Source organism: Lytechinus variegatus, chromosome 8, assembly GCF_018143015.1.
Source record: "Lytechinus variegatus isolate NC3 chromosome 8, Lvar_3.0, whole genome shotgun sequence".
In the NCBI taxonomy this organism is placed as follows: domain Eukaryota; kingdom Metazoa; phylum Echinodermata; class Echinoidea; order Temnopleuroida; family Toxopneustidae; genus Lytechinus; species Lytechinus variegatus.
The window spans coordinates 22836889-22864584 of NC_054747.1; the positions used below are offsets into that span (position 1 = coordinate 22836889).

The 27696-nt window shown below is 36.0% G+C and overlaps 1 protein-coding gene across 1 annotated transcript; it reads right to left on the bottom strand.

Annotated features, from left to right (window-relative positions):
- Positions 1–788: 788 nt before the first annotated feature.
- LOC121420763 (guanylate cyclase soluble subunit beta-2-like) lies at positions 789–24598 on the bottom strand. Its single transcript, XM_041615407.1, has 15 exons — positions 24175–24598; positions 22356–22429; positions 19602–19696; positions 16114–16377; positions 14994–15166; positions 13247–13422; positions 11269–11359; positions 10133–10307; positions 8852–9015; positions 6918–7074; positions 5140–5288; positions 3826–3972; positions 3209–3363; positions 1906–2081; positions 789–976 (listed from the first exon to the last, which is right to left on the bottom strand). The coding sequence occupies exons 1-15, from the start codon at positions 24175–24177 to the stop codon at positions 843–845; spliced, it is 2133 nt and encodes a 710-aa protein (XP_041471341.1). The 5' UTR covers positions 24178–24598; the 3' UTR covers positions 789–842.
- Positions 24599–27696: the final 3098 nt, after the last annotated feature.

Genomic DNA, 27696 nt, shown 5'->3' on the forward strand with positions numbered 1-27696 from the left:
ACCTTTTGTATATCAATAGACAAATCATTTCACATCCGATCATGAAAAGAAAACAAAATTAAGTCATCAGGAACCATACAAAATTTGAAATTCATACATTTTATATTACATAACACATGAGGCAGCTGCTCGTTTATGACGTCACAAATCCAAAACTTTGAACTCTAATAACTTTCTTACACTTTAACGGATTTTCCTCAAACCTTCACCAATATTTTTTACTATTTTTTCTGCTATTTTTACAACAAAGTTTTCTTCAGGGTGAACTTCCCCTTTAATATGACTGCTCTCTGCACATGAAATGGAACTCTGTGCTATCACAGTGGCTGTGCAGATTGCATGCCATGCATGCGGTGCAGTTGTACTGTTATGACTTGCATATCTATCCAGCGACATGTGTAGACTCTTCACTAGTCGCTTTTTAGCTATTTTTGCGGAAAATGCCTTCGCCAGGGTGTAAAACGGAAACGCGCGTCCAGCCCTGACAAGGAGGTTGTGTATGGTGCGCCTTCTACGGTAGGAAGTAGTGGGCTTGTTCGGGAAGATGTTGGCTGTTGTTGGTGATTGTTGTAGGATGGGGAAATGTTTTTTAATTATATTTGGTACTTTGGCTGTTACGGGTGAGAAGGTCATGGGGAAGTAGATGTTGTTGTTTTGTTTTGGATTGGACTGATATGTGAGGAGTTGTTCTTTAGTTTTTCTTTTGCCTTTTCTATTTGTTTTTTTACGATTTGTGGGTTATATAGTCCCGGTCTTCAAAGTGTTGCCAAAGTCAATATAATATATATATATATATAAACATGAATAAATAATAGAAAATATATACAAACACTAAAACCATTTTACAGAATCAAACAGATGTTTGAAGACACTTTGATGTTCGAAATATGAGCTGAATTTGACAAAACTGAAAGCTCTAATCGATCCGAAGCAGGTTGGTAAATCGGTTGAACCTCCACAGTCTTGTTATTGTTTCCTGTAAATCAAGATTTACACATGAGACGAAACGGATAATAGTTACATATGCAGAGATGGCATGAATGTTGGTTATTATTTTAATTACCCTCATCATCACACACATCATTGGCGTTATCAACAGCATCTTTCTTGATTACCATTATCGACATAATGATGGCTTTCGTCATCCCCTGCAGTTAGATCATCGCTGTCTTCGTTGACACAACTACCAGTACCAAATTATCATCATCATCATCGTATCAAATCATTTCGAAATTTTCGCATTTTATACTACCTCACTATGGAGATACTCTCGACAACACACCAATTCCTTTAAAATGCGAGTCAAATCACAAGAGAGAGCTGAGAGGCTTTTGACGAAAGTTGTTGGACCGTTACAGCATCGGAATATGTAGACTCTGAACAACGAGACATTTGCAATTGTACGTCCGGTGCAAATCGTCGGATAATCTGCTGCCCCAGTCGACAGACTTTCGACGAAAGCCTCTCAGCTCTCCATTGTTATTTTAATTGCATTTTGGAAGGAATCGGTGCGTTGTAGAGAAACCCTCCGTAGTAATTCATGCGAATACTCTCTATTAACATCATCGCCATTTCTGTCGATCTTCATGTCGATCTGTAGCAAGGACACGATCCGGACTCATCACAAAGTAAGTAGGGTCTCAACTGGTACAAGACCAGCAACAAACCCAGTTTTTCTGTCTTCTACTTTAATAAAAAGATTTAATTCCCAATAAAATAAAATCCCGCGCATCTTCCGTAGATGTGCAGCGTTTACCTAACAACTATGCGGTCCACATTATAAAGCCTATATATACATGTATTATATAAAAACAGTCATCTGTACCTATACCACCCTTTGAAGTCGACGCGAACTCTACAATAATCAATCACAAAGTATAACAAAGTATAACCTGGTTATTTTACCTTCTCTTGATGAAGATGACGTCATAATGGAAAGTTGATTGCTTACAGATGACGTCGATGAGGTAGTAGTTTTTGAGGATGAGCGCACAATGAAGTATGTATCCATTTTTCCCTTCCCTTTGATGACGACATCTCCCCTGATTTCTGCATGGAATCGATCGTCATCAGAAATGGATCTGTTTAATAAAAAAAGATAAACATTTTCGTTTGTCACTTAAAAGGTTTCATCCGTGGCATCTGCTCCTGCGACAATGTCCTTCTGAATATGCACATAGGCCAGTCCTAAGCTTAAAGATAAATTCCAGTTTTGGTAACGACTGATCTCAAAATGACTTTTTACAGAATCTAATATAATGACCACCCAAGTGTCAGTTTGTATGAAATTGTGTAATTGCTGAGAAATAAGCAAAATAAGCGCGGATTCGGTCACTTCCGTCGGGTCTTTATTCCAGCAATAATAATACACTGTCCCACGTGTGCCTATCTGTGTTGGCGATCTTCAGTGTGATCGTATTTCAGCTTAGATTTTATGATTTCACAAAGTTCAGTTTATGTAACTGTACCATATCTAGATCCACGATGATATAGTCATACTTAACCTTGGTTTTACAGACTTTCTCACGAAATTTGTGTTTTACTGCAAATACTACCATTTACCTCAGCATCAATCCTATTCCTGATCTGTATATACCAAAACTCTATCTCAACTCCAATCCTGCGCCTCTATCTTCAGAGTCATTAGCGGAGGACCATTTTTCCTAACCTTGGGCGAATGTCTCATTACCCTTGTTTTGACACCGAAGTATGACGCCATCACTTTTGAACTTTTGAACCTTATTCCCCATATTCTTGCAACCATTGAGAATAAGAGTTCAAAAAGGGGGTATTTACCTTCTCAAGAACCTTATAATTATCATTATTTTCACAAAATACCTAAAAAGGGTTCTAAAGTGGCAGTTTAAGGTGATTTAGAACCTTTTAAAGAACCTTTTTAAGTTTCCTATAATACAAGACAAGCATATAAACTCACTGAGAATTTTTTTCTCCATGTTAATGCATTTAAACATTTTGCTTTCCATTCATAACTTTATTCAAGACTCAACTGCGCCAAGAAGAGGTCCATAAACAAGTTTACGAACATATGTAACAGATCCATGATTTATGATTACGAAACTTTGCGCTCATATATTTGATATTAATCCCCCCCCAAAAAAAAAAACAAAAACAGGGAGACTTGTCGATCAATAACTTATAACGATAGTTGATCGAAGAACTGTGATGTATTTTTTAAAGAAGTACTTACTTCACAACTTCATGGCTTGCGTGAATCTTCCCCGGGGAACCATGACTTTCCATACGAGATGCTGTGTTCACTGTGTCACCAAATAAACAGTACCTCGGCATTTTTTGTCCTACCACCCCGGCCACAACTGGTCCCGTATGTGCACCAATACGGATCTGTAATTAACCACAATGAATATTCATTAGTTTTCAGTCTTTTACATATCATTCTTTCTTCTCCCCAAAAGATTTTGGGCAGTGTCAAAACAAACTTACCCAAAAAGATACAAATAGAAATGCAGGTATTAGAACAAACAAAAAAGTAAGTATAAAAAGGTATTTAAAAAACCCCAGTTTATTCGGAGTGTCTGTATTGTGAGACTACTACCTCCTTTTATTTCAGTCAATAACCATGGGATGATGTAATGCCAATATGTTCACAAGCGACTACCTATTAGCAGGTTCAGCGCATGCGCAAGCACCAATTGCAAGTGTACTGCCTGCCCACTATGCTGTACAGTACGTACGTCAACCTGCAAATCAGAATGTCTCTATTATACCATTGGGTACTAAAAGTGGCTGGTCCCCGTACAAAGGCTATGTGAATTACAGAATTCAGTAGCTGACAGGTTAACAAACCTGGACCTCGTGATCCGATACCGGTGATTGCAGCTTGGGGATCACCTCAAGGGTGTCAAGACCGAACGATACAACGCGTGCAGCGTGTGTTGAACTGGGCACGGGTAAGCCTCCTGCAACCATGTATGCGTCACCGATTGTTTCAACCTATCATTAAGAATAAGAGAGAGAGAGAGGGAGAGAGAGAAGAGAGGGAGAGAGATAGGGAGGGGGGTTACATGTTTAATGTCCATTCTTATAGACCACTTGTAAATATTACGAAAAGAAGCAGGCCCAATATAGAACCATATGGTACACCTTTTGAAAATGCATAAATGAAAAGGACATGTTGAACCTAGAACTGTTTAACCACCATAAACCATGAAGGTATCGTAGATTATTTCAATCTATATGATTATCATTAACAATTATAGAAAGAAACATATTGAACCACCACTCTCACAACCCATTTTGGAAAATTACAGAAAAGAAGCGGACCCAATTAATATAGACTCCTGTGGTGAAATATTTGAAATTGGATCATTTGAAAGATAATGAACAGGAATTGGTTAACCACCTCCAACAATGTATTCATCGCCCATCTTTTCAACATGTATCATCATTAAGACTAAGACTTTTTAAACCACCATTCTTAAAACCCATTTATAACAAAAAAAGCGGACCCAATATAGACTCCTGTGGTAGGCCATTCAAAATTGGAAATTTATTCGAAAGATATTGATCTGGGAACGGTAAAGCACCTCGGATCATTTAGGCACCACCAACTGGTCCAACCTATCATTAAGAATTAGGGAAAGTAACAAATCAGGTGGTCAGTCTCACAACACATTTATAAATAAATAACAAAAAGAAGCGGGCTCAATAAAGACTCATGTGGATTTGCAGTGATCATGAGAACCGATAGACCACGGCATAAAGTTGCACGTTCTCACAACAATGACACACGTTACTCAAATATTAACTGCAATGATCACAGTTAAAGTTTTCAGCCATAAAAGGTTTACATTGACTGCCAAAGAAACGCTGTAAATATATATTTTTTTCAAATTCCTACCCAGTTTTCCCTCCTGTATCGGAAAATAATGAGAGAGACTGAAGTGTAAAGCTCTCTCTTTGTCTCTGACCATTGGCAAGTGGATTTTTGTGATTTTTGTACATACAGTATTAGTGAGGAAATTTCTGAGATTTTATTTTTGAATCTCATCATTATTTATTCATCATTATTCTTTTTTTCTTCATATAGAACTGCACGCTTGCCCTCCTATTTGTGGCGCCGCCCATATTCATGAACTCAACAAAGGATGCAGTCTTCACCTTATAGACTTCGTTGACAGTTGTTAATTTGTCGAACATGCTGTACATTTCATTCAAGAAGTGTACGACCTGAATGGGTTGACACTGGGAGCACATATCGGTGAACCCGACGACGTCACTAAACATGATTGTTACCTCAGGGTATTCACCTAAAGAATGTAAATCAGAGAGGAAAATATTAATTTGGCTTTTAGTTGAACATTACTTTTGCAATATGTGTAGGAAAATATTCTTTTCTGTCTGTGGACCTGTCATGTTTGAGGGAAAGTTAACCCTCAATCTAAATAAGTTGCAATAAAAGCAGGAATATAAGATCATAATTAATTGCAATGGATGAGTAAAAGAATAACAGAGCCATGAATACATGAACGTATGGTTTCCTCTCATTGGAAGATGTAATCAGGTATCCCTTTGCTTGTTTCAAACATAGTTGAATTTCATACTGTACAGTGGAGGAGCCGTGGTGTAGTGGTCCTGAGACTCTCGCCTTGTAAACAGAGGGTCGTGTGTTCGAATCCCACCACGTTCTGGCATACTTTGGCAAGGCGTTATTCCACACTTTGCCACTCTCGACCCAGGTGCTAAATGGGTAACCGGTAGGATTTGCGCCTCACCGGCAACCGACTGAAATAACCCCCCAGGAGTGGAGGATGTGCGCACATTGTGTGTGGGAATGACTGTTTGAATCCAACGACCGGGCTAAATACATCTGTAAAGTGCTTAGAAGAGTCGTCTTGATGGTTACATTCCGTAATTCCGAAGGTTCTTTATTCCGAAGGTTCTTTATTCCGAAGGTTCGTGATTCCGAAACACGTAAATTGCCTATACCTCGATGTTCGTTAATCGGAAAACGTAAAAGGGTTCGTTAATCCGAACATTTGTGGCGTTATTCCGAAGGTTCGATAATCCGAAAACGAATAAGGTTCGATGTTCCGAAGGTTCGTTAGTCAAAAAACGAAAAAAAAGTTTGTTGTTCCGAAGGTTCTTTATTCCAAAAACGAAATAAGGTTCGTTAATCATTACAATTCGGACTAAGGAACCTTCGGAATTATGAACCTCATTTCGTTTTCGGATTAACGAACCTTCGGAATTACGAACCTCACTTTGTTTTCGGGCCAACGAAACTTCGGAATTACGAACTTCATTTCGTTTTTGGTAATACAAACCTTCGGAATGCCGATCCTTCGGAAATACGAACCTTCGGAATGCCGAACCTTCGGAATGCCGAACCTTCGGAATATCCGAACCTTCTAGATCTAACAAACCATGTGGTTGTAGACCTGGGGGCGTTTCGTGAAAGGACTTGTCGGACGTTTTGTCCGACAAGTCCCATTTTATATCTGATAGTTACCATAAGAACAGTGCCTCTCAGCCAATCAAAATCATGGAAAGATGTCAGATCTGACAATTTGTCCGATGAAAATATTGATGAAAGGCTCCCCAGGCATGCCAGGGCCCCGTCTTACAAAGATCTACGGTTGATCCGATCAATCACAAGTATATGGAAATCCAACAATGTCATCATTTTTTTCTTTTAGAAATTCGTTTGATGTCCTTTGAAAATAAAAAGCAGCATACTGAATTGTTAAGAAAACAGATAATGTATGGACATACATCATTTCTAGTAATTATTTCGAACAAACATGTATTTTAGATGTCGACGTTGCTGGCTTTCCATAGTTGCGATCCATCAGATCAATCGCAACTCTTTGTACGACGGGCCCCAGGTGAGTACTAATATATGTCATTCTAAGAAATTCATGTATTTATACATTTACCGGCTTGAACATGTCGTCCTTCTCTTAGATCGTTAGCAACCTCTTTCGGCAGCATAGAGAATAACAGACTATCTGTCTTTTTCTTCTCCGCTGCTAAATCTCTCATTAACGTCCGGAGCTCCTCTTTCTTCTGTTCTAATTCTTTCGCGAGTTCCACCTGGAATGGGGGGGGGGGTGTGAAAAATAGAATGATGAATTCTAAAATCTTTACCTGTATTCTCGAAGGGGACTTGAGACGCCCTACGGTGCTATTAAAATATATCTATAAACAATGAAAACAAGCAACCACCCCCCCAAAAAAAAATAATAATAATAAACAGTAAATCTTTTCCAAATGAATGAATCTTTGTTCATTTTTCTTCAAATGTTCATCATATTCATTCCATTATATTTATTTCACACTTTTGCACTTAACAACCACTTGTACGACTTGTTCTCTCTTCTACACATTCTCTCCAATCACTCTATTTAATGACTATTGGCAATTCAATGTATGTTTGCAAGTCTCTAACAATAAAAGAAACAAACGGGAACAGCATTTCAATTAATACAACCATTTAATAGAAATAACAGATCAAACAAATATATCATTCAAATCTATTTTAATTATAAGGATAAGTTCATCCTGTTGATACAAGGATAAATTTATCTTCATTTCAAAGCTACAGGAGGATAAATTTATCCTTATTTCAAAGCTCCACGAGGATAAATTTATCCTCATGTAAACTTGAAATTAGGATAAATTTATCCTCATGCAGCCTTGAAATTAAGATAAATTTATCCTCGTGTATCCTTGTAATTAGGATAAATTTATCCTCGTGTAGCCTTGAAATTAATATGAATTTATCCTCGTGTAGCCTTGAAATTAGGATAAATTTTTCCTCATGTACCCTTGAAATTAAGATAAATTTATCCTCATGTAGCCTTGAAATTAAGATAAATTTATCCTCGTGTAGCTTTGAAATTAGGATAAATTTATCCTTGTGTAGCTTTGAAATGAAGATAAATTTATCCTTGTGTAGCTTTGAAATGAAGATAAATTTATCCTCGTGTATCCTTGTAATTAAGATAAATTTATCCTCATGTAGCCTTGAAATTAAGATAAATTTATCCTCGTGTAAACTTGAAATTAGGATAAATTTATCCTCATGCAGCCTTGAAATTAAGATAAATTTATCCTTGTGTAGCCTTGAAATTAGGATAAATTTATCCTCATGTAGTTTTGAAATTAAGATAAATTTATCCTCACGTAGCCTTGAAATTAGGATAAATGTATCCTCTTGGAGCTTTGAAATTAGGATAAATTTATCCTCCTGTAGCTTTGAAATGAAGATAAATTTATCCTTGTATCAACAGGATGAACTAATCCTTATAATTGAAATAGATTTGAATGATATATTTGTTTGATCTGTTATTTCTATTAAATGGTTGTATTAATTGAAATGCTGTTCCCGTTTGTTTCTTTTATTGTTAGAGGCTTGCAAACATACATTGAATTGCCAATAGTCATTAAATAGAGTGATTGGAAAGAATATATAGAAGAGAGAACAAGTCGTACAAGTGAATTGCCAATAGTCACTAAATAGAGTGATTGGAAAGAATATATAGAAGAGAGAACAAGTCGTACAAGTGGTTGTTAAGTGCAAAAATGTGAAATAAATATAATGGAATGAATATGATGAACATTTGAAGAAAAATGAACAAAGATTCATTCATTTTGAAAAGATTTACTGTTAATAATAATAACAACAAATAAATGAATAAAAATGAATAAATGAATAAAAAGATATTAAAAAAACCTATCACATCCCCCCCCCCTTAGTAATCCCTCTTGCCTGGATAAAATTACGCTCTCTTTGACTAATGTCTCACTGATATCAATATAACACACCTTTGAACAAATCCAATTGCACTATAAATGTTTAATGTCCTACCTCTACTATACGTTGCTGGTTGAAGAGGATCAGATCTCGTGTGACGTCATGAGGTGCAATATCAGAAAAATGCATGTTTTTTGCATGTAGGTCAGTCAGTGACGTCACAACGGGGGATGACAGAAAGACGAAAAGACCACTCTTTTTCATTTCAACCATCTGCCCTGGAAATGCAAGAAAAGGGGGAGAAAATTATTAAATATCTCGTACATAATTGCAATGTTTATACTGATATGATATGCCTTTAATAACATGTATAATGTAGGCCTATATATCGTTTGCTCTCTTATTCAAGTAGTGGACATAAATACATGTAAGTAGCGTAATGAAGCAATAAAAGTCGAGGCATATTGCGTATTTGGGGCATAATTCATAATAAGGTACGAGGGAGCAAAGCAAGCGAAAAATAAATTTTTAATAGGATTTGTATTAATAATAAAAAACTAAATGGTATTATATGTAATAACTTAATTTCCCTCTCTTTCGCTTTATGTCTTTCCCCTTAGTCTAAACTTTTGAGGGTTCATGACCCCCCCCCCCCCCTCCCACTGTTAGCCACTGGTTGACATCATTACAATTAAATTCCGGCGGACGACGAATAGTTTTAAATTCTTACATTACTTCCTAACTTGAATAAAATATCCAATCGTATAAAATACAAAGTTTAGAAAATTTCTTTTCTTTTGTTTATTCAGTGATTTTTCGCATCGTTAGACACTTATATGAACCATGGACCTATTACGGCAAAGATGCAGTTGAAATTTGACAGAGAAATGTGCGGAAAAACGTTAAAAATGCATCTATTTCGGACGGTATTGATGTCGATAGTAGCGCTTACCTTCGGTCAGAAGTTGATTTTCATTTGGGCGTAAAATTCCACAGGATTGATGAAATTTAACGGGATTTTTTTTCATGGTCAGACGACAATTGCACATAATAGACAACCTAAAATCATGTACTGAAAAACCGGATATGAATTGCGCATTGCATTCTAGCTAATGTAAGGACTTTCCCTTTTGGCAATCGGGGCTAAAACATGACCCTCTTTGGTCGAAAGAGGGCCAGTGATCACTCGGTGACGATCATTGGCCGAAAGGAGCTTGTGTAAACAATCGCCCCGGGCGGTGGTCGTAAAAACCGCGTAAAGAGAAAGTTAAGGGTTAGACAGCGATTTTGACAGCTGGAAACAGGTGGTGGTCATAAAATGCTCTCGTTGAATGTCCATCCGTAATAGGTCCATGTATGAACTAATCAATCAATTATTCATCCATGTCTATGTACCTCTCATAGACAAGCAATGATTTTTCCTATTTAATTGTTTCAAAGACACCATGAAGATCATGTCAATGAACAAGCGAATATTCTGTGCCGTAAGGTCAATCTCAGGATGGTTGAGCTGTATGACGTCACAAAGGTTTGTATTGTCTACCGAGGCACGTGGGCAAAATTCTTGCAGCTGAATAAAAATAAAATTAGGGGAAAACATTTTTAATGAAAAAAAACCCTGCATATTTGTTTTATATGAAATTGTCTGAACTGCTACACGCTTTATTTAGTAAAGGTGAAAACACGGTTTTCTTCATTCTACGTTACATCGAAATGAGAATACATATTGTATGTAAATCAATCAGATAAATAAAGCTTGTTACAATAAAGGGGTTATAAATTATCCACCCCGCGGAGGGGGCATCAGAGTATTTCGTTGGGGGTGGGTCTAGGGTGGGCAAAATGTGAGATAAATTTCGTTTTAGTAATTGGATTATATTGGTATGATAGAGTTACACGGTATGATAGAGAAACAGAAAACGGTAAAAACGCTTTTTATCTTTTTTTTTTATACAATATTGTTCTTTTTATATGAAGCTTACAGTACTTGTTTTCACAGTTTAAGCAAGTGTGGGATCTGTGTGAGAAACACACTGATACACATCGTGTTCAGATTATTTCCCGCGTACCAAGATATCCCCTGGGATGTGTGTTGCTGTCTGATTGTTCCAGTCATTTAAAATGTTGATGTTAATTTCCTGAGGCTTCTTTGTGATTGAGCCAATCACTTAAACGTGCCCGAGAAGAACATGTGTATAAAATACATTGGGAAGTTTATTTAATCCCATCTCATTTCCATTGATCTTTGTTTTGTCATATTGTGAAACGTGCGTAGTCAAGATTATTGAAGCTGGCATGTGTAAAAAACAATGTTCGGTTTGACTGAGTTGAAAGGACAGTGCCCTTTTAAAAGTTTGATCAGTTTAGTATACACAACAATATACCTGAGTCTGTCTTTTTTCCATCTTTTTTTTAAAAGAGGGAACACCGGAATAGCGTGGAGGGCCTTCTATATATAAAACATGCAATGAATGAATGTCGAGTTCTCCGAAGAAATAACTACTAACGTCTAGATCTAGACTAGGGGATACCTTGATTCCTGCGTGCATGATGATAAGATCACTGTTGAAGACCACGTGGTATGGGAAAGCCTTGCAGAATGTCGGCCCATCAAGTAACATCCTATAAATAAAATGATCTAACATAGTGTGATCAATAAATTAACATCTAATATCACATCGAGGTGACTACGATCAATTGATATTCTACAAAAGGATAATATATGCACAACACAGTATTGTGCATATTGATAATGATGAAATAATTATAATAAAATGACTCTACTACTACTACTACTATACTACTACTACTAATAATAATAATACTAATGATACTCATTATTATTGTTGTTAATATTATCATGATTGATTATTATTATTATTATTGAGTGCTGACATGGGCTGAAATCTGTCCTAAAAGGTGGCCGGGGGGGGGGGGGATACAATCGAGTTTTAAATTGTTCTTTAATACACACACATGCAATGCACCCCATATACACACACGCACCCACCCACACACACACACACACACACACACACATATATATATATATATATATATATATATACATATATATGTATGAAAATCTTTGACATTCCGACCTAAAAACTGCACATTCTAAGCATTATTTTTTAATCATGAACATAACAGATATATAATATACAACCGATACAAGCGAAGCGCAAGCGGAAAAGAAATTGAGATTTCAGACCTAAAAAGGGACGTTCTAAGCACTTTTCTTATCATGTACAGGATAGGTACATAACTATACGTACAACTGATGCATTGTGTAGGAAAATTCTGGGGGGGGGAGGTTCCTATAAAACGTGGTTTATTTTCATTACATTTCTGTAATTTATCATTCCTAACAGTTTCCAGGGGGTGCTGCCAATGAAAAATAACCCCCACACGCAGCACCCCCAAAGAAAATTTTGAGTGTGCTTCAGGACTCCCAGCACCCCAACCTCCCAGGGCCATGACATGTATGTGTTATAGTAATAATAATTACCCCCCCCAAAAAAAAAAAAAAAAAAAAAAACATATAGCATTAAAGTTTCAGAACTATAGTTTATGCCGAACTTGTGATTATCGAATGTCAATCGATTATATATTTACTAAACCTTTTAGACAGACTTACATAATGCAGATTTATGAATACCTCATAATAACTGTCATGACTATGGGAAGTACTAAAAAATAAAAAAAGTACTTGTAGTGAAATTGCGTTTACCAATTTGGGGTTCTTCGTGAAGTAATATGACATAGGCCTACATTTTTAAGACCCGTAGGCTTAAAATAAAATGATTAGAAAAAATCACATCTGGTATATACAAAATCATGTTTACATGCAACAAAGGTACCCTAATTTAAACAGAAAATGACAGATGCGACCTTGCAACCTTTTTACCTAATGAGACCCAGAAAACTAAAAAAAAAATAAGGCTCTGTCATGATGTAGAGTTATAGACGTTAGCATCGTAGCATCAAATTCTGCACATAAAATTATATTATGGAAGTGTTTTAAATCTTTTGTGGGTGTCTTATAAAGTGCTAAAGCCTGAGTGTTTTAACCTATTTAAAATTGGCAATAATGCATATAATCAACACAGTTTGGTAATGCATTTCATGGCTGTCGGTGTTAAAAGGGTTTCATATGAAAGACGCGAGGAGAACAAGAAGGGGAAAAGAATGCAGAAGTTGAGGTTTTGGACAACGATGGTGGAGGAAGAAGATGATGAAGAAGAAGTAGTAGAGGAAAGAGGAAGAAGGAGAAGGGAATATGACAAAGAAGAGTAAGAGGAAAAAGGGAAGATGAGAAGAAGAAGGAGAAGAAGAAGAAGAACAAAATATAAGGAGGAAGAAGGGGGAGGAGGAGGAAAAGGAGGAGGAAGAAGAAGACTAAATAAATTCAAAGGAAATAAGACAACTAAGCCGAAAACCAAGAAGAATGAAATGGAAGGACAATGAAAAGGAGTTGAAGAGCTTAATATGATAATAATAATTTCATACCTTTCAGGCAGGTTTGGATGGAATGTATGTTGGTCAATCCTCTGACAAGGCATTGCTAAATCATAGCAGCTGAGTTTAGAATGGTCTCGTATGCTTGTTAGTCCTTGGCGATAAGATCCAATAGATGTATGACGAATGATATTGCTACTCCTCCCACTTATGACAGATCTCCATTCCTAAAGAAAGCAACGCCAGGGGAAAAAAACTTAATAACCATATATGCCTACCTCAAAAATTTAAGAAACCGACTTCACTATCAAACAAATTACCTATACGTTTCCGTTGACTTTCATTTCTTTTTCTTTACCTCACTATCATGCCAGAAATAAATAGCGATATATAAATTGTGGGTGTGTATATCAGGTGTGTGTGTGTGAGAGAGAGGGGCGATATCAGACTTGTGCATGTGAGAAAGTATATACTGGTTTGTGTGTGTATGTGTGTGTGTTTGAGAAGATGGAAGAAAGGGGAAGGACGTAGAATGAGTGTGCAAGCGAGATACAATGAGTGTGTGTGTGTGTTTGTGTGTGTGCAAGAGACATAGTGGGGAGCATAATTATGTGCTGAGTGTACTGTATGAGCGATGGAGATGGAACAAGAGAGGGCAATATTGTGGGGGATGATCGCGAATGAAGGATTGGAATAGTGCAATTAGTTTGCGATAGAAAACGAGAGAAAGATAGTGAGAGTGGGGGTAGGAATTTGTGGGTGTCGGTGTCAAGAAGGGAGGGGCTTGAAACAGATTTGTTTTTCACATGACTGGTCTTATACTTTGAACTTCCAGTCATCATTAAAGGTCAGGTCCACCACAGAAAATGTTGATTTGAACCAATGAGGGAAAAATCGAACAAGCACAACACTGAAAATATCATCAAAATCTGACGTAAAATGAGAAAGTTATGACATTTTAAAGTATCGCTTGTTTTTCAAAAAAACTAATTATATGCCCATCTTAGTGACATGCAAATGAGAGAGTCGGTGATGAACTTGCTATTTTTTTATTGTTTGAATTATACAATATTTCCATTTTTACCAAGGTGACATTAAGGACAAACTTGAGTGAACCACAAAATGTTAAACAATATCAATTCCACATGTTCAGGGAGAAATAAAACTTTATTTCACATGACAATGTGGAGGAAATTATCATATTTCTTATGTCGTATAATAAAGTACAAAATAAATAGTGAGTGGGTGATGCCATCAGTCCATCATTTGCACAAAGACCAGGATGTGCATACAACTCTTTTTTGTGAAATTAAGTGAAAGTTTTAAATGTCATAACTTTCTTATTATACATCCGATTTTGATGAATTGTTCAGTGTTATACTTGTCAATTTTTTTCTCTTTTTATTCAAGTAAACGTTATGTCGTAGTGGACTTATCCTTAAAAAGGATAACATTATATCTCGGCCAACAGAAAAAGCTAATCTCAATGGTCAACACGTTAATTCCTTCCCATCACGCACTACCCGTCCACAAATTCACCCACATCAAATGTTATTGATTTTCGAAATAAATGTCGAGAAAATGTCAGCTGAACACTATTATAGTTTGGTCGTGGATACATATAAAGGAGAAACCGTTTGTTTACATTTTTGGCAAGGTCGTTTAGACTTATCAAACGAATTTATTTGGAGCGAAGTATTTCAATTCAAATTTCCTCAAATTAATGACAATGAAATGTTAAACTCTTTCACTTTAATATTGCCCAGCAATAATTCTTAGGTATTGCTATAATCTTTACCTCATCGGTGATTCTTCCGTGTGCTCCGATAGCTGGTAATCGATAGTCCGTGACCCGGATATAGAATCGGTAATAATCTTTGACCTTATCAAGAATGGTTACTTCATTATGATCAATTATATGCATCGAGATTGATGAATTGAAAATGATCCGAGAGACGCCTTTCACTATCCCTAAAAAAAGGGAGACAAAAAAATTATCCGGTGGCAATGTGATGCACTTCTAACAAGGGTGCTTACATGTCAGGATTACGTAGCAACGATTTAGAGTTTCTTTCAAATATATTAAGAAAAGATGGTTATTGTTTATTACTGTTATTGGTAAATAATTTATAAATTTGAAAATGAATAATGTTCAGATAGTTATTTTAATACAGGTTTTAAGACATTAAGAAGATTAATCGTTAGCGAAATCATCTTGCAATTTTCATATTTCAAACATTCGGCTGAGGAAGAGAAGAAAGAAAAACAGCTGTGAACTTTGTATTTTAATTGGGCAAGAAATCTAAGATAGTACTTAACGAAATTTCCTTCTCAAGTCCACATATTATAGCGTAGGGAATTTTCGTTTCCACAACGCACGACGGAGTCTCGAACAGAGTATATGTAATGAAAATGCCCGTCAACCGACAATGAACAGCTTGGAAGTCTTTGTCGGCAACTGCTGAACCGGGACAGCAGTTTATTCCTACTTTCGAAGCTGACGAAGAATTGGAAGTATGTCGTTACACCAGAGTCCAGGAAGAATGTGCTCTGCAAAAACTTTGGTGTTGATTTAACACCAGCCCAGAATCTATGTATGTCCACACCAGAGAGGTGTTAATCGACATCAGTTTTGTTTTGTTTTACACCAGATAGGTGTTTATACAAACACCAATTAGTATCAAAACAGCATCAGTTTGATTCCAAACTGTTGTTTCAATACTTCTCTGGTGTTGACATATATAGATTCCGGGCTGGTGTTAAATCAACACCGGACGTTTTGCAGTGTGGTGTTTAGATTCGCCACTCTTCGGCAGAGACGTCTTGGTTGTTCTTTGTCATGTAGGACATTTAACAATACATTTTCTATGTTTTTAAGCGTTCTACCTCGCGGTGCAAAAACTCCTTAAAGAACTTACCAAGAACGATCCCACCTAGTTTTCTTCTGCTGGAATAATAATGTAGAATGAAGTTACTTTCGTCCTTTTCTTCAACTCTAAACGAAGGCACAATCATTTTGGGGTACATGGTTTTCATGTAAACACTGTGCAAGAAGTCCAGGCTCTTCAAGAATTCACTCAACGTTCCACCAAGAGTCCGGAAGAGGATGTCATAGCCATTTCTCATACACCAGATTACCCAGTATACACCGAATAATTCCCAGACCTCGTCCATGGAGCAAACTAGCAAAATAAAGAACAATTTATCAAAGACAGATCACTTTTAAGTTCTTATCCATCAAATTTTAAAAAAAAATCACCCATGGACAACATATTTGTGTTGGTTGTCATTTTATTTTACATGACTGCCCAGTATTACTTTACTAGTACCACAAAAAACATTTAAGTTTCTTGTTTGTTTGGACAGTAGGTTGAAAAATGTTGTGAAAATGGCTGATTTTTCTAGCATGGAATCGCCCTAACGTCCGGCATACACACGAGTGAAGAGCTACTCTCGATCTAGCTGTGCACTATCCCACTCCATGACGTCACGAAAATCCGTACGTTTAGTGACCTGTTCGAAGCCGATTCTTTGAAGGGCATTTTAGCTGTTTTAAAATTAAGATATCTACTCTCCAGATTTATTTCAAAATAGCATTGGAACAGCGTGAATATGATCTCCACGGGAATTATATTTACATTGGTATGCACGAAGACCATTACTTATAATCAATGAATTTCGCCTTTAAGAGTTTCCCGTGGCCTCAAAAAGCTTATAGATGCTCTATCAAGCTTTTTGTTATCTATGGTTTAATTGTTAAAACTGGCAAACTTTTGAAAGAAGGTGAAATTAGAGATTAACGGAGAAACATAGTCAGCCAGAGATCCTCGCGTTCAAGAGACGGACGCTCTATTATTGAGCCGCTATAATGGTAACACATCTTCTATCTCTTCTCCTCTTTCTTTTTTAAGCTATCTCTCCCTCTCTCTATTTCTCTTTCTATGTCTCGTTTCCGCCATATTTTTTCTTTATCATGTTTATTTTATCGATTCCCTGTCGTGTATAATTTAACACTTGATACATGCCGACATGCTTAGCAGGGCTATTAATCTTAAATTGCTCATTCAACCTTATAACGTTCAGCATGGCTCGATCATAATCATTAATTTACCCTCTGTATTACACAATGTACAGTGTCGTATCCAAAGTAGTTAACCATCGAGAGTAATCAACACTAATCACATATCATGCCCGTGGTTACGTTAAATCACCCAACCATTTCCCCAACCTCAGTACAGGGACGTTAGAGGGAGACCCTGCTCGGTATTATCATCCTTGTTCCCTGATCAATCTAATGTATTTTTATACAAGGTATCATAAATCTTCTCCCTCTCTCTTGTTTGTTTCTTGAATAAAGTTGGTTGCTTAACGAACCCATTTTCGAGGTATAATGTTCAGTTAATTATACGTTTCATGCCCCTGTTTTGCCGATCATTTGCCCTTTTCACTCCAGCTCTCAGCTGCATGCAAAGCCTGCAAGGATCCATCTTTAGCGAATAACGAGAAGACCATTATCAGGTTAGAACAGGCCTTAATCATCTCGATGTTCCGCGATAAAGCCTTAATTAATCTTCACAAAATGTTGTTTCAAAAATTTAGCACTAACAAATGGATTTTTATCTAAATATCACCAAGCAAACATTTACGTAAAGTATTTTACATCCATTTACTCTTATTAGTGATTTGTGTGTTCTAAATGAAAATTTATGAAATGTCAAACGGAAGAAAATGTTTGACAACATTGAATAGAAAAAAAACGCATGATACATTTTAAACCATTGTTGGTCATTATTAGAAGCGTCGTGGTGTAGCGGTTCTGACTCTCGCCTTGTAATCAGAGGGTCGTGTATTCGAATCCCACCATGGCCTAGCGTCCTTTGGCAAGGCGTTAATCCACACTTTGCCACTCTCCACCCAGGTGTTAAATGGGTAAACGGTAGGATGTGAAAGCCTATATGTAGTAAGCCTAGCAATTGAGTCTTGGAACTCTTGTTGGAATGCTCCCCAGGGAGTGGAGAAGGTGCATACATTGTATGCGGGCATGCAAGGATGCGATGACCGGGGTGATAATTTGTCTGTAAAGCGCTTAGAGACGTCGTTCCGATGTATTAAGCGCTATATAAATGCGGAATATTATTATTATTATTATCAATTCCCACTTTGTTTGAAACAATCACATGTGCTGAACATAATTACAGACATAGAATTGTTGAATAATATTGCAACGAGCACAATTTGCTTCATATAAACAAAAAGAGATCAAACCTGACTGGAGAAGGTTTTACATTCATTTTTTTTTCAATTCAATTCGGTTTATTAAAAAAAAAACATTGTAAAACAGTCCGAAGACTGACAAAGTTAGCAGGAAAAAGGAAAAATGCAATAAATTATATATCTACGAATTAACAAAATATGATAAGAACATCTATCTGCTTGTATTGTGAATTCATTTTATAATGAAAACATCTGAAATAAGGATTAATCATAAGCGCGCCATCGATCAATATTATCATCATCATCGACCAATCATCACCATCACTATCGTCCTCCTCCTCATCATCATCATCGGCATTATCATCACCACCATCATCACCACCATCATCATCACCATCATCATCATCTTCATCATCACCATCATCATCATCATCATAGACCCTTCATAATCATCCCCAAGGGCCATCATTGTCTTCCTAATAATCATCCGATCGACACATCATTATCATCATCGTCACCACCACCATCATCATCACCACCAACACTATCATTATCATCACTACCACCACCATCATCATCAATATTATCATCATTATTGATATCATTATTATAGGCAATCATCGTCTTCACTGATGTCATATTTAGTTATTTATAAATAAATAGAAGGCATACTCTTTAGCTAAGGTTGACCGAAGAATATATAAACATTTTCAAAATGAGGATGATGAAGAAAATCATCACGATTATTATTCAAGTCTACATAGAAAGGGAATACTAAAAATCGATTTAAACTGGATGTACATTCTTGTTCAACAAAATTACTCCTTACGATCTGTTATTTTCACAAAATGTTGTTTCCAAATTTAGCACTAACAAATGGATTTTTTCTAAATATTACCAAGCAAATATTTACATGAAGTATTTTACATCAACTGTCTACTCATATTAGTGATTTTAGTGTTCTAAATGAAAATTTATGAAACGTCATACGGAAGAAAACGAATGTTTGACCGCATTGAATAGAAAAAGCCTCATGATACATTTTAAACCATTATTGGTCATTTGTTGTCTTCACCAATTTCGGGGGGTGTGTTTATTTTGCACTAATTTAATATCATACTAATTGCTGTGCTATGTTAGCCTATCAATTTTCATTATCGTGCTGGACTTTAATAAAAGACTTGAGTATTACCCAATAACTGAGATGCAGCATGTACGATCTTGTAGGTGACGTCGTCATCGTATACGTTATAGTTCACAAACTTGTCATCCACGCCTGCTGACTCCCTGAAGACAAAAGCCGAACTTTTCATTTATTACGGGGGAAACTCTCTACAACGCAGCAATTCCTTTGAAAATGCAAATCAATTTACAATGGAGAGCCGAAAGACTTTTGTCGAAAGTTGGTGGACCGGGACCGGGACAAGCATCGGAATCTCTTGACTTTGGACAACGCCATATTTGCAATTGCCCCGTCCGGTGCGAATCTCCGAATAATCTGTTGTCCTAGTCCACATACTTTCGACAAAAGCCTCTCAGCTCTCCTTTGTGATTTCAATTGCATTTTGAAAGGAATCGACGAGTTGTAGAGGATTTCCCCGTAGTAAATGCAAGAACTACCTAATGACAGAAAAGAATGAGGAAAAGGTTATGTTCCATGAGGGTAATTATGTGTCCAACCAAAATTGGGCACTTCTTTTGGGCCTTACTATTCATCCAGTGTGATAAAAAAATTTGCGCATTCTTTAGTAATTGCTGCTTATCTTTTAACCTTTAATACTGGGACGATATGCTCCCCGCATTGGGTAAAATACTGCCCCAAATTTGTTGGACACATAATTATCCTCGTGCTGGTAAAAAGAAAATTTCCCCATATTTTTTTTACAGTGTTGAGGTTAGTGTGTATATGGGTGTTTGTGTGTGCGTGTGTGTGTGGTAAAGAGAGAGGGAGATTTGCATACAGATAGTGAGAGTATGTGTGATAGAAAGACAGAAAATGGAGAGAGAGGGGGGGGCTATTTCATTTTACACGGTATACAAGGTATATGTATAATAATGTAAATATGTATGTCATGCATTGGATAATAAACCGTTTAAAGGTAATAGAAAGTGATTGAAGCAAACAATTATTAATTAAACAATCTTTAAAATCAAGGTTAATTACCTTTCTAATCATAGGTTTAGATCTGGTACTTTGAAATCAACTCATCAATGTGAAATCTTGAAATATTATCTGAAAACTGATAATTATGATGATAACTAAAACAAAAAGGCATTTATCTCTAATACACTTTGTCACAATGAAGTTTACTGTGAATCTTACTATTTACATCATTGCTCTATTGTTTTTTCAGCGTGATGTAGAAAAAGAGTATTCTTTCTTTTTTTTGCTGGTGGTAGTGGTGTATTTCACAGGCATTTGATCTACTTACCAGTTCTCAATTTGATTTATTTATATCTGTGCCACATTTATATAACAACATAATAGGAAGCATAACATAGCAAAACCAACAATTTTTAAGCCAAAATATCATACATTATAAAATGTATTCAGAGGGTTTGAGGAACACTTATCAAAAATAAAAGTGTATGAAAACGTTACCTTTAGATAAAAATAAATATTCTGAGTCAGACATATTTTGCATTTTAAAGTAAAACAGAGGGGCTTGTCAACAAAGAAAAGATGGTATAAAAGACAAGCCCTAAACTTAATTTGAATACATCATTTACACAAACATAATATGTACATGTACTATGTGTAGAACTCTAATAACTGAAGTAGTATCAGTCGGAAATCATTGATAAAAATCAATCAATCAATTCAAATCAACAGTTCAACATGGGCTATCTCTACTTTAAAGAACACTGTCTCACACAGTGTGTGGTGTCCGTGTGTTCATAGTGTGAAACACAATTGCTAAATATCAACATTTTAACAGTATACAGTGCGTCCTAAAAAAATGAAACCCGTTCTCAGAGACAGATTTCACAATTACTAAATATGTTTTTACTATAAATTTGATACTCATCCGGAAAGAGTGGAATCTCATCTCTAATTTGAAACCAGCAGCTTAGCAAACCGTTTACGCATGGCAGATTGCAAATAATATACTGAGGCATATGAGAAACGATTTGCGCAGAAACTAACGTGTGAATCTGAATATCTCAGTCAGGGATCAGTGAGAGAATCTCAACAAAGAATACAAAAGAAATGCTAATGAGCAAATCGTCGACTAAGTTGTATCACGAACCAATCTTATACAGTTTTTTTTCTGCGCAACCTGGTTTTGGCATTACAATTTAAAACTCGTTTTGCTAATTAATGCGTGAAGCGTTGTTACATACAAGGTATTGAAATAAAGATGAATAATTAAATTATATGATTATGTAAATTAGATATCATAATTAATTTGCTTTTAAAAAAAAAAAATATGGGAAACCCGGTTTCCTTTTTTCTGGGACGCACTGTATATCACATATTCACATAGTTGACCGTGTGAACACGCTGTCAAGGTGTCTAGTGTGAAAATATCTTCACACTATTGTATTTGAGTTTACAGCAGTGTGAATAATCTTTCCACATAGTTCACTATGTGAACAATCTGTGATCACACTGTATGACAGTGCGTTCTTTACTTCAGGGACAAACATGTTTAGTGTATTATTACGTATATCAATTTCTTTTAATACCCAATTAATCACATTTTCTGTTATGCCACTAATGTCTATATGATAATAATTCCCGCTTTCTCTACTAATTATTTTGTACTTTTCCAAATGAAAATGTGGTTCATAAACAGTTTATTTAACCAAGTAAACTATAAAGGTGTTCGATCAAATAATTTTTTAGACGAAATGGGTATAACCGAACTGGAAATTAGGCACAGTGGCAATTTGGCTAAATGACAATTAGACCAAATGGTTAGTTAGAATAATCATTTCTCACCTTATTTTCTCCCACGTTGCTTCCCCGTATTTTTCCGTAATAAGAGCCTTTGCACATATGTTTATGATGCCATACTGATACACGATTTAATGAGAAACAAGAGACACGTTACATTACATGTTAATAAATGTAGGCATACTCGTAGCAATACTGATTTTATGACATTTTTTTCATTCAAGGTAAGTTGACATTTTATCATCGTAGATCTAGATCTGGTGCATTCAAATAAATATACTGCATATATAATGATAATCCAATACAAAACGCAATGCTCCATAATACAATGATGCAGTGCTTCCCACAAAAAAGAATTCCCTCTTTAGAAATACATATAAGAATCATTTTGTGTCGATCATATATTGAACATGATTTTATATCAAGGATGAAATCCTTTCTTTGATCCGAGACCAAATGCTTACTCAATCGTCCATGCATTGTCGAGTGAAACAAATACTGAGGCATGTCAGAAACGGTTTGCACAGAAACTCACTTTCCATCTCATTCCACTCATGAGTAGAGAAAATGTCGACCCATTTTTTGCGCAACTTGACTTAAAAATTGAATTTTCACACTCTTCTTGCTCATTGTTGCGCCTAAACGATTCATTTATTCTGTAACCCCCCCCCCCCCCATCCCTATGCGCCTCGGAATAGTTTACTAGTTGGCGCATAATAAATGCTGTGTTCATTATTATTATTATTATCATTATTATCATTATTATTATTGTCATTATTATTATTATTACTATTATATGATATTGGGTATCTATATAAGGAAAAGCTACCTTTCATTGCAATGTATGTCCAATACCATAAACAATAACGTATAAATAATAATGGATGCTATGTTTGTTGTTATTATTATTTTATGATATTGGGTATCTAAAAAAAGGAAAACTACGTTTCATTATAATTAATGTAAAAGAACATAAACAATAATTTGGAATCCTGGTTTCATTCTTTAGATTTTAGTAACGAAACACATTGTCTCATCTGTCCTACATTATGCTCTTTCTTATGTTATTCCAAATCAAGTAAAAAAGACTGGCCTCAATTCGTTTCTTGCCCTCTTTGGAAGATACGGGTAATTTACTAATCACTTCACAGACACTTTCTATAACACAGAAAACTAATTCTAAAAATCCTGTCAATGACGAAACAGTCTTTGTCGAAAATCGGTGCATCAATACAGCAGTGCTGTTCTGGACTGTGGAGAACGCACTTGTTTTATTATACACATTTAAAATTTTTGGCAACTTACTGTCCACTGTGTTGGGTAATGTATGTTGGTAAAATATATATGTATATTCTGGGCAATTATTATCCAATTGAGTAAATTTATTACCAAATTATGTTTATTATTACTCAATTTGGACAGATTTTAACCAATATTTGTGTGGACAATATGTTGCCGAACTATTTTAGGAGTGTAGGATTATAATAGTTAATTGCACCATCGTCATAAGACGATGTGCTGAGCCCCGGTCCACCAACTTTCGACAATGACCTAATTTCTGTCCACTGTGATGTGACGGGAATTTTCATTAGATTCTGAACGTTGCAGTAAGTGTCTACGAAGTGGATGCTAAAAAACGTTAGTTTCCCGCCTTCTCTTCAAAGCATTTCATCGGCATTTTCAAAGAGCACCCGAAAACAGCTATAACAATGATAAATCCTAACCAGTTTGGCGTCAAAAACATCGCTTTTTGTACTCTTGACAAACAAACGCTACATAAATTTAACATTATGATTATTATTATTGTCATCATCTAAAATAAACGAATTTCTTACAAAGTACGATTTATGATCAAAGGTCTTACCATTTTGCTATCGCTGCATGTGAGATTCCCTTCGTCTGTTCTCCGTGCGACATCATTCTGGTTTGGTTGACCGGTAACATTGGCAACGCTTTTATTGTAGCTGCGGGTTGACGATACTTGACACGAGGCCTCGGTCACAACCCGCAACGAAACCACTCCACTCCGATCCAAGTCATTACGTTATCTCAATTGGCAACTCAACGGTGGGATTGGTTTCGGTATCGTTGATGTGACTGTGCCATTTATGCGCAATGATGCTGAATGGCATATGAGGTTCGATAAAGCATTATGAGAGTTGGACTGTCCATCCGATGTATTTGATAAAACAAGCCTGATTTCACATTATACCAGTGAATTACACTGCACGCAAAGTGCACAAAACAAAAGGTGAGCAGAGCATAATATCTGTCAAATAAAATTATGATCGTTGGGGCCTGCAGTGCAAGGAAAGAAAGAGAGAAAGAGATGAAGAGAGGACGAGAGTCATGAGGGAGAGAGAGTGAGGGGTGGAGGAAGGGATGGACAGAAATATAGAAGGCGTGTGTTAAGGGATGCGGGTTTGCGTGTGCAGGTGTGAGGAAGAAACATCCAGAATGTTAGGTCTACTTAGATGGTCTGGGCATGGCATTTCATTCCATCATTATTTGTTTCAGTCAAGTCAGTGGTTTGTCAGTTCTTATTGCTGACACAAATGAAGATATACATGATGTATGTATAAAGATTTGCATAATTATACTTATTTACCTAAACTTTATGGAATAAATTTCGAATAAAAGCCTTCATAAAGCATGTTGAAAATGTATACTTTGTGACAAGGAGAGAGAGGGACGAGGGAAGAATTCAGAGGTTTTTTGTATTATTTTCTTTCTTTTTTTTACACAATGACGTCCGAAAAATTTATAGAATTAGCGATTGTTCTTGATACCTGTACTTTTTGTCTGTAGTTTTAATTCAATTAAGTCTCAAAAGTGACAGACTACCCATCAATACGGATTTTACCGAGGATATATGAAAAATGACAAGCTCGTGACACTAAATAAAATACACTCTGTTTTTATTTTCTTAGTCACAGCAGCTTTGCATAGGATAAAAATAAATTATGTCGAAGTGGATTGGGATTTCCGAGATGTTTAAATTACTCTGTCTCTAGTCAGGAAAGACGCCTGTTTGTTGTATACAATTAGGGTTTTGCTTGATATGAATAGCTTTAACGAAACGGAAACCTAAACAAAACAAAACCAAAAACATTGCTGTCACCAGGGGCTTAACAGGGGTTCGGTGGCCAGCGGGGGGGGGGGGGGGACAGTGGGCCAGAATTGATCCAAAGTGTGGCAAAACCTATTACTTCCTCATTTGTTGGGTCAGAATAGTTAAATAGAGGTAATGGTAGTCTCTCCCTTAGAATTCATTAAAAACATTTCCAAGACCGATGACGTCATCCAAATGCTTTTTTATGATTGGCTGTTCAAATTTTGAGAAGAACTGACATATTGTGCACACATTGAATTTCCCCTAAAATTGGTAATAAAAAACGGCGAATATGTGGAAGGAAAAAAAATTATATCCTCATAATATGCAAAAAAATCATCAGTATTTCTTTAATAAATCACTTCCGATTTCCGCCCTAAAAATACCATGAAGGTCTTGGTTATAGTTCATGCTTTACAAAGATACAAAATTTAGCTGCATATACTTGCATACGGAGATATAACCGATTTTCAAACCCCACGTCCGCCGTATTTATCACAAAAATAGTTAAGTTAGTGTTACATTATGCGTGTGTCGATCGTTGTGGATAACATTAAACGCATCACGTCACAAAAGGGAGGGAAGAGAGAAGGAGAGAGAGGGGTAGAGGCAAATCTAATGTTTACATGTTATGAATAATAACCCTAAATGTCTGGCTAAATTTATGACTAGCATCGAGCATTGGCCTAATGATATTTTTTTTTACCTACACAAAGTCAAGCTTTCATTTCCATATTCACTCGCACTACATATTTGTAAGTCCCTCAAAACGTATGTCTTTAAGAAAACAATGTTAGGACTATGAATTGATCAATTAGTCATGAAAAGTAAAGTTTCTTTATATGTTTTACATGTTGATACAATACGTTTTACATGATGGTACTTTATGTTAAAATAAACAGAATATCCACTGGACCATTTAAAATAAAACAAAATGAACTCTTAATGAATTAATATTTATTTTGATTAATATTGCCACGGGAAATGAACTTTCATTAACAAAAAAATCCCCTCAAATGCATATATCATCCATTTATGATAAGCAATTTTGATTGATCTCAAGTGGGAAGATAAAATCATATGTAAAGTCCACACTAAAATTGTAAAACCATCAAAATATCTACCAGTTTATTCCCATTCGTGGCCCATTATATTAAAATTGTTCCCCAGTTATTTAAATAGATGTCCTAAATATCCTAATTGAGCAAATTAGCGTTTTTTTTGTCACAAATGGTGACACGCTTGCCCACAGGCACGTCTTTAATACCAGATTTATCCCCGAACAATCTTAAGGCAGAGTAATTAATGGTAATAAGATGGAACCCATGTGGAGTTATCAGGTGCGGGGGAAAGAGAATGTCGGGAATTCGGCTAAAATTTGACAGTAAGATCACGGCAACGTACACAAGAAAGAGAGATAAATAAAAAGATGTTGCACGCAATCTTCGACCAGGGCTCCGTTACACGAAGATTAGCGATCAATCGCTGAATGAACTGACCAATCAATATCAATGTTACACGGGCAGTTCGTTTAAAATACTGACCAGGGACCAATCATTGCGGTTCTGTCATATTTTCAATTCATCACAAATCTTTGTGTTACGGAGCCCAGGTCTGAAAGAAGATACCGAGATCTTTTCCAGATTGACACTCGGTTCTATCTTCGATTGAAGGAGATCCTCATCATTATCTGCGTCTTAATGAGAACATGTAGGTGTTCAGACAATAGCGACTACCAAGGCCTATCAGATCATTTACAAACGATAGGTTTTCATGATCTTGGTTTTTGTTCCTGGTGCACTGTTTCAGAATGATATGCCTTTTTACTGACCAATATTTGAAGCAGCATTTGAAAATAGATTGTGAAAAACAAAGATAAATAGTTAAATAAATGAACAAATAATAAATAAAAATAAACAATAAAAGATCCTTTACAATATTGCCCCTATCTTGAAATATGCCTATATAAAAACACATGGAATTAAGACTACCAAAGGTAAGCCTGAACAACACAACTTTTTCCGTGGTTTAAACTGTGTGTTGTCTCTCATTGTCTGTGTGTTACAAATTGCTAGTCTTAAAATATACCTTTTTAAAAACTATCGTTATTGACAGATGATAAATCAGTTTTTGTCAGGGTGAACTTCCCCTTTAACGCCGCTGGTTCGTTTTCCCTCTCAGAGATTTTTCCTCTTCCGCGCATTGAGTGATATCAATAGGGCATTTTAGCAATTATTTCGCAGACGTTTCCTACATCGCAGAAAATAAATTTTA